Genomic DNA, 12,101 nt, shown 5'->3' on the forward strand with positions numbered 1-12,101 from the left:
GACAGAACTGTCGGCTGTCATTTTTGTTTATTTGTATTCAGTGTTCTATTTTCATTCAAATTAACGATGAGCACTCAACACGCTGCGCCTTGGTCCCCTTCATATGACGCCCGTTACAACCATTGGGTAATGACTACAATAGGTTTAACACCTCCTTTACTGACACCATTTGTAGACTAAAAGAGCCAGGGTTTTTTGCTCATAATATGATCACCAATCAATTGGACAATAGCTTGTTTGGAAGAATGGGTGTCAGCAAAATGATTGGCATTATCAGCTTGTTTTGTTATTGTTCTCCCGTCAATCTCCACTCTCGATGGGCATGATGAGATAGCCCTTTACTGTATTCCATACCTTTTTAGAATAATTTTTACAATTAAATAAAAGCATTTTTGTAAAATAAAGTTTTTTTCTTACAATTTAATTTAACTGCATAATTACGTAGTGTTCTACAATTCTGTTAATCAATTTCTAGTTTAGATTTGGCTGCAAAGACTTTTGCCATATTTCTTTGTGAAAATGCCTCACCCAGTTCATCATCAATCCATGGAGATAGACGAGCCCCAACTGTACTCTTTCTTACTGGGGCATGATGGTCCATTACCTCAGTGAGCAAATCAATAAAACATTCTGTAGCGTGATTTAAATCATCCCCTAGATAAATCAGCTCCCAGGGTACAGCAGCCAAATCCTTTTGAAGTAGCTCATGATTAAATGTTTTAACATTTCTCTTGACCACAATCCTCAGGGGTTTCTTTGGAACCTTGGTGTTTATGGTTACGGTCACAATATTATGGTCTGTCCAGCCCACTGGCATTGATCTGGCTTTTAAGCAGTACAAAGGTATATTACAGAAGATCAGATCAATGCACGTGTCTGAACGGTGACCTAACTTAGTTGATGATCTACTATTTGTTTCAAACCACCGCTCTCTGCATGCCTTATTAATTTAGTTATATATGGAATTATTATGATCCTTTCAATTTATATTAAAATCACCCAAGATAAGTACATCTCTGTTACTATCTTTGGCCTGGTCAAAACCAGTGTATAAGTCATCCAGATAGGACACCTTAGACTAGAGCTTGGAGATCAATACACACATCCTACCAATATGGGTACCTGGTAAGGCAGATGTACTTGAGCCCATAGTGCCCCTATTTGACATACATTAAGGTCATCCCTCCTCTTAAAAGGTATATGATTCTGAATGTACAGTGCTACACCCCCACTATTCCTGTCCCTTCTAAATAGACTATATCCATGAATGTTCATTTGCCCATCATTTACAGATGTATCCAAATGCGTTTCGGTCAAAGCCAAAATATGAATATTATTTATGTTGACCAAGTTAAAAGCCCCATGTATTTTGTTAGGAAGGCTACATACATTAACCTGAGCTATATGCAGCCCTTTTCTTGTCAAGTGAAGATTTGTTATAGTTGAAGTTGTCATGATACACTACAACACACAAACTCAGATTTGAACATTGGATTACAATATCCAGGGAGTTACTCTGGTGTCCCAATACAATTGGCCGTTGATGTAAGGTTTATCCATCACCAAGGAGACTCGTTGGTTCAGGCCACGCTTTTCTTTCATGCTGGGCTTTTTTTCTCCTTTCATTGATCTCCGTGGGGAAAAAATAATTAATTCCAAAATCAGTGTTCCTGAGTTCACTGCCCCTGCTCGTCGCCATTACCTTTTGCTTAAAATGTTCAAAACATGCAATAATAGCCCAAGGCCTAATCCCAGAGGCCTTACCCATTCTATGGACTCTGGAGAATGTGGTATTACACACGACATCTGTGAGCAGTTTCAGTTGAGTTAACAGTGTCGGACAGTGTCCTCACAGCTTCTGCTGTTGTCATTCTCCGGTATCCCTGAAAATATGAGATTGTCTCGCATTGATCGACACTGTACATCCAGCAAGGTTTATTTAAGTTGTTTGTTCTCCCTTTGGACCACCTCCACCTTGCCATGAATATAGTCTATAGTACCTTTCAGCTCCGTGTTCTCATCAATCTGACATTGGCTGATTTCTAGACTGGCACATAATGCATTCATGTCCTCTCATAGTATATCCAAGATATCAAGTTTGGCAAGCCTTTCATTGATGGATTTTAAAAAGTCAACATTCATATCAATAAACCTCTCTTCACTCTCCACGCTTGGGGATGGTTTGACGCCATCATTGATACCGCTTGGCCAACTTGGCTTTGGTTTGTTTTGTTGATTGGGTTTGTTGTCCTTAACAGTGCTTGAATCCTCCAAAACCTGTGACATGTTTCTTTGAGCTCGTAAGTATCTCTCGTCAATCATCCGCTGGATGATTCAATGGATTCTGAATCATCCAGCGTGTTTGCAGGCAGAGTAAAACAATAATTAACAAAACGACGGATATATCTTTCCGGACAAATACATTCCAATACAAAAATAAAATCAAACGATTGTGTACTCACTCCTGCCTGTTAAATTGCAATATTTTCCGCAAACAATTAACCGAATCTGCCACCAATTTCACCTTCGTGTGTCAGCTTGATTTGGCCAGAGGGAATCAGAATGATATTAGCCAACTAGACAGCTGTTTCAGGTAATCTCTTTGTGGTAGCTATTCTGTCGGATCTTGAGCATAATACGTGTTCTCAGGCCTTTGCTCTAAGGGCTAGGTGGACCATACATCTTCTTTCTCTGCATCAACAATTCACATTCTTTGTACCTCACCCACGTATGACATAATAAAACCAAGTACATTACGTAATTCCAGTGTTCAACATTGTTTATATAAGAGGCTAGAGATGTATTTTCTATAGATGGAAAAGAGATTTAATTTTTCTTTTTAAAGGCAGCAAAAATGTCAACGTGAACACCAGCGAGAATCAAAGGCGGTTTGAGTCGGACAATGTTCTTCCCACAGTTATTTATTCTGAAGACAATGTGCCGTCTTTTCACTGAGTATTACACTGAACAACTTCACCATATCCTCCCTCCTCCTCATCTTTCACCTTACCTACTCTCACGTCTAAGCAGCACAGTCTCGGTTAGAAAGCTATTTCAAACCATCTTAAAAACAAACTTCTGATGAGCTGTGTGGGTTGGCCACTGGGTGGTCTGACAACAATCTATTCTACTAAACGCTGCCAGCTCTCCCGCCTCGCCTCACGTCCATCACAAGCACGTCTCCTCCTCTCCTCCTCTGCTCCTCTGTTCTTTTTTCCTTCCCTCCCGCCGCTTCTCGCTTTCCATAATTAGTTACTTCGTTCAATTAATTAAGACGGAAGCAAGATTGGCGGCAGCAGACAATTCTCTTTCTCCCTCGCTCCCTTTAAGGTTTATCTTGTCAAAGAGACAGCAGGGTTAGGAGGGGGGAGGAGGGAGGGTGCATGGTCAATTTGACAAAGATGTATTAGGAAACACCAGTATTCGGGGATACAGAGTCTGCGTCTGTTTGAGGGAGATGTAAGGGATGTGTTTTTCAATGAGAGAGAGAGAGAGAGAAAGACGGAGAGAGAGTCAAAACAGCAGGTCCGGGACAAAGTAGCACAACCGGTTAATCAGGTCAGGGATCCACAGCTGCAGGCAGAGAGAGAGAAAGAGATCAGCAGTCACGCCGGATCAAGAAACGCCTGGGATGCTTTTAGACCAGGCAGAAGCATCGACACTGTGGTTAATCAAGAGATGCTGTTGTAAGAGTCTGATGCACTGTAGGTCTGATTTTATCTATGTGTTTACCGTGGAGCTGTAAAACAGATGGTAGCCTAGGATGACTCAGTCTAATGTCTGGCCGGGACAACTGTCGGAGATGAGATGTGACTGTAATATATAGCGAGACCGCATTCAATGGAGCTCATTCCATTGAGTCACTGCCCAATGTCAAGCCAATACTAAAGCATTTTTCTTAAAGGTGATGCTGTTCAAGGATGGAGTACTTGGTTTATCTGGTGATTGTACATGGGTGGCACAGTATAAGACAACTAGAAATACAGTTATGAAAATAAAAGAGTAGACCTATGGAAAAGAGACCATATTTTGCTAATATTTTAATCTTCATATGACCAGCAAATTGATTAAATAGTAAAACGCTCCCACTTTTCGCTTCCAGGCTCCATGTCTCTCACTTCTACACTTTTGCTCCTGAGTGGCGCAGCGATCTAAGGCACTGCATCTCAATGCAAGAGGCGTCACTACAGTCCCTGGTTTGATTCCAGGCTGTATCACATCCAGCCGTGATTGGGAGTCCCATAGGGCGGCGCACAATTGGCCCAGCGTTGTTCGGGTTTGGCCGGGTTAGGCTGTCATTGTAAATAAGAATTTGTTCTTAACTGACTTGCCTAGTTAAATCAAATTTAAATAAAAACGTTCTATCTTGGTCTCTTCCTCCTTACTCACTCCTTTTCTCCCTCCACTCACCCACTTTCTTTTCCATTAACCCTCCCTCTCTGAAGTAATTCTGTATCTCCCACTCCCACTCTGTAAGTGGGTGTGGGGTTTCTGCCCCCTCTCCCTCTGACCTTGAGGTGATCTGCCAGCTCCTTTCTCAAGCCCCAGGCTCTGTATGTATGTGTGTGTACTGTCTTATAGAGTGGGTGTGAGAGTGCCTGTGTGAAGAGAAGGTCTGACCTCTCAGAGCACTGGAGAAGTGCCCTTTCTAGCTGTCTGACGGTGTGCGTGTGTTGGGGGGGGGGTAGTTAGGAGAGAAAAATGTCTGACCTTATTGCCTGGACTGGGTTTGTTCTCGATCTGCTTCAGTACCTTAGGTGGAATCCCTCCCAGCAATATGAGTACGTTTTTTTATTTTCTCTCTCTCTCTTTTCCTCTGTGCTGCACCTCCATCCTTATCTAAATTGTGGTCGTAGCCCTAATTTTATTTAGAAAATGTGCTACTGCTGCTATGGGCATTGCGTCAGCTCATTTGATCCCTCACTTTGTAGTAGTACTTACTCTAATATGCCTAAGTGCTATTACCACAGTTTTATATGTCTGTGCAAAGGCTACGTTGGTGAGGTGGTATAACTAAATGTTGCAGTCATGGCTTATAGTCAAGGCCTCCACATATTGATACGGTATTATTCATTCCTCGCTTCTGGGGATAATAAGAAAAGGGAGAGAGTGAGGCATGACATGCAAGTCTCTCTTTGGCAGCAGAGGTCAGATATGAAGGGCACGCGGGTAAGGCTCGGCATTAAGTGAAGCTCTCGCTCCTATGGGGAGATGTGAGGGGCACAAATAAGTCCAATAAAAAAAAGCAGGCCTCCGTACCCCAGGGAGTCACGGTTGCATGTTCACTTGTCAGAAAAACACAGCTGAAGCCGAAATGATTGCTCCCTCGCGCTCTTTCCCTGCCTCTGTGTCTCTCGAATAGATTTCACCTTGTACCCACTTCTTTTATTTATTCATCCTTTCAGAGAAGATACAGTATGGCTTTCACTTATTCATCCATGTGGATCATTTATGTTGTAGGGCCTGCATATGATTACGGAAGTGAATGTATTGCAAGTGCAATGACAAATATAGTTTTTTTTGTGTGTGTGTGTGTATGTGTGTGTGTGTGTGTGTGTGTGTGTGTGTGTGATACAGAATACATACACACACTACCGTTCAAAAGTTTGTGGTCACTTTGAAATGTCCTTGTATTTGAAAGAAAAGCATTTTTTTTTGTCCATTAAAATAACATAAAAATGATCAGAAATACAGTTTAGACATTGTTAATGTTGTAAATGACTATTGTAGCTGGAAATGGTCGATTTTTTTATGGAATATCTACATAGGCGTACAGAGGCCCATTATCAGCAACCATCGCTCCTGTGTTCCAATGGCACGTTGTGTTAGATAATCCAAGTTTATAATTTTAAAGGCTGATTGATCATTAGAAAACCCAGAGTTGCAAAGAAAAAGCCATATCTTAGACTGGCCAATAAAAATAAAAGATTAAGATGGTCAAAGAACACAGACACTGGACAGAGGAACTCTGCCTAGAAGGCCAGCATCCCGGAGTCACCTCTTCACTGTTGGCGTTGAGACTGGTGTTTTGCGGGTATTATTTAATGAAGCTGCCAGTTGAGGACTTGTGAGGCGTCTGTTTCTCAAAGTAGACACTCTAATGTACTTGTCCTCTTGCTTAGTTGTGCACCGGGGCCTCCCACTCCTCTTTCTATTCTGGTTAGAGCCAATTTGCGCTGTTCTGTGAAGGGAGTAGTACACAGCGTTGTACGAGATATTCAGTTTCTTGGCAATTTCTCACATGGAATAACCTTCATTTCTCAGAACAAGAATAGACTGACGAGTTTCAGAAGAAAGTTCTTTGTTTCTGGCCATTTTGAGCCTGTAATTGAACCCACAAATGCTGATGCTCCAGATACTCAACTAGTCTAAAGAAGGCCAGTTGTATTGCTTCTTTTATCAGAACAACAGTTTTCAGCTGTGCTAACATAATTGCAAAAGGCTTTTCTAATGATTAATTAGCCTTTTAAAATGATAAACTTGGATTAGCTAACACAACGTGCCATTGGAACACAGGAGTGATGGTTGCTGATAATGGGCCTCTGTACGCCTATGTTGATATTCCATAAAAAATAAGCCGTTTCCAGCTACAATAGTCATTTACAATATTAACAATGTCTACACTGATCAATTTTATGTTATTTTAATGGACAAAAAAGGTGCTTTTCTTTAAAAAACAAGGACATTTCTAAGTGATCCCAAACTTTTGAACAGTTGTGTGTGTGTGTGTGTGTGTGTGTGTGTGTGTGTGTGTGTGTGTGTGTGTGTGTGTGTGTGTGTGTGTGTGTGTGTGTGTGTGTGTGTGTGTGTGTGTGTGTGTGTGTGTGTGTGTGTGTGTGTGTGTGTGTGTGTGTGTGTGTGTGTGTGTTCCGGTATAAGGTGTGTAATATTACTGTGGTCAGCAAGTTCAGTGATTACAGAGTATTGAATGTAGCCATTGAGATGAAGAATTAGTTCTTGTTGCGGATGCTGCGAATGATTCGGTGTGAAAGCCGGTCTGAATGGGAAGCTTTCATTTCTCCTGCAGCCAAAAGTCACCAAGTTTTCTCCCCCTCCTCCTCTCCACGGAGCTCTGATTTAGCACCATGGACAGCGCCCTTCCTCTCTACGTGTCAAGACTTAACTTGACACCAGCGAGCAGAAATTGAACATTTGTATAGTCATGCCTTGAAATCAATGGGGAAATCAAATTAAATGTGCATGCGTGTATGTCAAGTTAGGATTTGGCTGAGTGGAGTGGATGTCTGCTTTAAGTCCATGGACAGTACTCCATATTCTCCGTAGTAGTGGTGCTTGATATCAGTAGTACGGACAGCCACACTCATCATAGTGCTTGATATCAGCACCACGGACAGCGACAATATTCTCTGTATTGCACATTATCAGCACCATGGACAACCCCTCTTTTTGACCCTGGGAATCTGATTCATTGCAAGTCATTGTCTCTGTCTCGTACTGTGCTGATGCTCCAGCGAGAGAGCCCTAAGGGCTGGTCTAGGATCAGCCTTCGCTTTCCTTGTCGCTTCTCAAATGGTGTTGCTGTAGCATTGATGGATCTCCTTCCTCCAGTAGAGTTAGCACCTGAGTCAGGTTTATCCTGACAGCCCAGTCAAACTGTTCTAAACCCTCTGGCAAGTGCCAAGTGGAGCCAATGCCGATAGACAGTCTGTCAGGTTGCTGGATGAAGTGCTGTATGGCACAGTGTCAAGTTGTGTGTGCGGGCTTTAAGCCATGCAGAGATTGCTCTGTGTTATCCTAAAGTACTACAGTACCTGATCTTTATACCTGTTATCACCTGGGGCATACATGACTTCAAATGGATCTTAAAGGCACTCATTTTATAAAATGAGTGTACAAAACATTAAGAACATCTTCTTAATATTGAGTTGCACCCCCTTTTGCCCTCAGAACAGCCTCAATTCATCGGGCATGGTGTCGAAAGTATTCCACTGGGATGCTGGCCCATGTTGACTCCAATGCTTCCCACAGTTGTGTCAAGTTGGCTGGATGTCCTTTGGGTGGTGGACCATTCTTGATACACACGGGAAACATTTGAGCTTGAAAAACAGCAGCGTTGCAGTTCTTGACACACTCAAACCTGTGCGCCTGGCACCTACTACCATACCCCGTTCAAAGGCACTTTGTCTTTCCTGTTCACCCTTTGAATGGCACACATACACAATCCATGTCTCAGTTGTCTCAAGGCTTAAAAATCCTTCTTTAACCCGTCTCCTCCCCTTCATCTACAATGATTAAGGTGGATTTAACAGGTGACATCCATAAGGGATCATAGCTTTCAGTCTATGTCATGGAAGGAGCATGTGTTCCTAAAGTTTTTATATATATATATATTTCCACACTATGAGGTTGGAATAATACTGTGAAATTGTGAAAATGATGATAACGCCCTTCTAGTGTAAGAGCTGTTTGAAAAGGCCACCTGAAATTTCAGCCTGTTTTGGTGGGATGGAGGTTTGGCCTTCCATGGTGACATCACCATGCGGTAAATTAGTTAAAAGACCATTTAAGAAAGAGGGTTCCAAACCTCTCTGCCTGTAGCAGCAAATGTTCAGTTTTCCTCTCCCCACTCAGACCACTCCCAGACAGTACTTGCTAAATTCTTGTTTGAGAAATCTCTCTTGGCCAAGAAGCTATTTTTGTTTCATTTTGACCATTTTTAATTGAAAACAATCACAGTAATGTACTTAACTGTTACCCCAAAATGTTTGATATCTTTTTGTGTCATTACTGTGGAAGAAATCAACCAAGATAAAAATGATTATTTTAGTCACACACACACCTATGTAATAGGATTATATTAAAGACATCCTCACTGATAATCCCCACCATACACACACACAAACACACACACACACACACATATATACACACACACACACACACACACACACACACACACTATCTCTCCCACATTCTAAATGAACAAGGCGGTGTTTTAGGATGTCTGACAGGGTAATGTACAAACAGCCGTGGGCATAATCACATTTCTGTGGAGAGCGGAGGGGCGGGAAGCTAGGCTGCAAAATCCTCCCGCCGTTTATTCTGCCTCTCCCTGCTATGATCTCACTAGTGAGGTTCAGCTTCTCCCGAGTGAACCCAGCCGGGTCCACATGCATAATTTAGACTAACATCTGCTTAGATAGGACTGACTAGAAGTGCATCTTAAACAGTGAGATGTGCATACACATGGTATTCTGTTGGGCACAAAAGGCTTTGGTGAACATCCTGTACTGTCGCTCTCATCGAGGGTCTTGTTTTGTGAGGAGTGATGTATTTTCCTGTTCCTGTCTCTCTTGTGTACTGGGTTCCTGTCTCTCTTGTGTTGCCATTTCAGAACGACCTTGCAGCTCAAACAGGTCTTGAGCATCTTTGACATGCAATAAAAAGGGATGAATTGTACAGAAGGCAGAAGTTGTGAAGGAGACCTTGTAAAAGCCTTGCTGATATAGAGATAGCGATTTGAATAGCCTATACACTCGGTGTTTGTGATCACAGGACATCTGATAAAGTGAGTCGGATAAGTTGAAACATTCAAGGGTGACGGTCTCATACGCACATGAGAAAGTACATAGACAATAGGATACCAAAGGGAGGGAAATAGTTGATGTCATATAATACTTGTGGATAACGAGAAATATAAAAAAAACTGATGTCCTTTCCTTCAACTATCTATTTTCTATCCGAGAAATGGATGGTTGTAAATGAAAGAGCATTCGCTCTACAGCATCCTTACCTTGTTGGGTTCTCTTCTCTCCCAAGGAAGCCCATTCTGTAAATGAGTAATGAAGGACACTCTGTATTCTCTCCCTCCCCCTTACACCTGGGCTCGTACTGGTACCAAGGTTGTTATGGCTATCTTCAGAGTACTTTAGAAAAGAGCTTCAAGCAGGAAAGTTTCAAGGAGGATGTTGGACATTTTCGCATATAGACTACTATATTATTTGAAATGGTAAGTTACCTGGAATTGTTCAATTAAAGGTATTTGAATCTCCCCAGGACTGAAGATGACAAACCTTGCTCTGTATTGCATCAAATCAGTTCTCATTGTACACCATATGTTAAACATTTAATTTACACACTAAATAATGATGTCTGACGCTATTTTTGCATCCCCTTACTGAAAAGGGTTCTTCAAAAACCTGACTTTTTCTTGTAATTTACACTGCACTGAAGTGTTAAATTGGATTAGATGCCGGAACGGTTTTTCAGTGACAGGATTGGTACTGACATGAGTTGCCGGTACTTTTGGTTGTTTGACTGTTTTAGGGAGGGGAGGAAAGAGTGGATGAAAAAAAGAAAAGCTGAGTAAAGAACTGCTTTTTATTTGTATGTTTTTTACAGACATAAACATGGCAGGGGAGCCCAAACCGTACCGGCCCAAGCCAGGCTCCAAACGGCCGCTGTCGGCTGTTTACAGGTAAACCCGTAAAGATCTCTCTCACTCACTCTGTCTGTCTGTCCCTCACTCATTTCTCCCTCTCAGCTATGGAGAGATGAGGAACCTGTCTAAAGTGTGTGTCTGAGGCTTTCTCCTGCTGTAACAACTTGTAAAGGAGTTGGATTAGTGTGTGGTGTCAGGTGAAGGCTAAGGAGTGATGCAAATTCAGATTATGTCTAGGAGTTGGCGAATCAGCAAGAACCTATAGAAAACTGGGGTTAGCAGCTACATTAGGCTAAAGATACTCTGGCTTTGCATGGGAACTCTGGCATCATTATTTTGTTAAAGGTCAGTGTTCTGTGTTGGTTTAACTCTAGGATTGTGAGGAAAAAAATCTATGAAATCGATATGGTTTTAAATCATTAACAATATGGGATTTAGTTTGCTCATGTTTCTCAAGAGCACAAAAAATAAGAACCATGAAAACTTCTGGTAAAAATGTAAATTCTCATTTCCCAATTTACTTTACTTCCCAGGTACTAGTTATTCGACTCTTGACATAAAACAGATCCAACATAAGAGACAAAAAAATGCAGAAAATGTTGAATATGAAGGCTTTATTACACATGGACAAATTTTTCTCACATACACGTCTCATGATCATCAAAGCTATATTTTTTTGTCAATGTATAATACACTCAGTGGTCAGTTTGTTAGTTACACCTCCACATTCACGAAAATGGTTCGTTCCTACAGACAGTGAGTCACGTGGCCGTGGATTGCTACATAAATCATGCAGACAGCATTGAGGCATTCAGTTACGGTTCGATTGAACATTAGAATTGGCAAAAGAAGTGACCTAAGCGACTTTGAGTGTGGTATGATCGTTGGTCCCAGGCCCGCCGGTTCCAGTATCTCAGAAACGTCCGGCCTCCTGGGCTTTTCACCCACGACAGTGTCTAGGGTTTACCGAGAATGGAGCGAAAAACAAAAAAACATCCAGTCAGCGGCAGTCCTGTGGGTGAAAATAGCCCATTGATGAGAGGTCGAAGGAGAATGGCAAGAATCGTGCCATGTTAACAGGCGGGTCACAAACAGGCAAATAATGGCGCAGTACAACATTGGTGTGCAGGACACCATCTCGGAGCACACAACTTGTCGATCCTTGTCACAGATTTGCTATTGCAGCAGACGACCACACTGGGTTCCACTCCTATCAGCTAAAAACAAGAAGAAGAGGCTCCAGCGGTCACTAACACTGGGCAATTGAGGAGTGGAAAAACATTGCCTGGTGCGACGAATCCCAGTTCCTGTTGCGTCATGCTGATGGCGGAGTCAGGATTTAACTTAACTTTATGTAAGCAGCATGAGTCCATAGCCCCATCCTGCTTGGTGTCAACAGTTCAGGCTGGTGGTGGTGATGTAAAGGTGTGGAGAATGTTTTCCTGGCACACGTTAGGTCCCTTGATATCAATTGTTTCTACGCCCGAAGAATTCAGGATGTTCTGGAGGCAAAGAGAGTTCTGGCCCGGTACTAGATGGGTGTACCTAATAAACGGTCCACTGAGTGTATAACTGATGTGCAGCCATATTGGTCTATTTACTATGACTAATGGTTAACAGACTGTTGTATAGTGGTCCCTTGACACCCTGTCAACCTATAGTTGTCCCATTCATTGGCTTGTTCCATTAGGCCTCTTTG

General features: G+C 42.2%; 1 protein-coding gene across 3 annotated transcripts in view; it reads left to right on the plus strand.

The window, feature by feature from the left end:
* ralylb (RALY RNA binding protein like b) overlaps positions 1-12,101 on the plus strand; it is a 149,730-nt gene that overhangs the window by 110,188 nt on the left and 27,441 nt on the right. For all 3 annotated transcript variants that reach the window (XM_014180970.3, XM_014180969.3, XM_014180971.3), the window contains exon 3: positions 10,363-10,438. In XM_014180970.3, the coding sequence (XP_014036445.1) occupies positions 10,363-10,438 (76 nt within the window). The remainder of the gene's footprint in view (positions 1-10,362; positions 10,439-12,101) is intronic.

This window comes from Salmo salar, chromosome 29, assembly GCF_965601325.2.
Source record: "Salmo salar chromosome 29, fSalSal1, whole genome shotgun sequence".
NCBI lineage: Eukaryota > Metazoa > Chordata > Actinopteri > Salmoniformes > Salmonidae > Salmo > Salmo salar.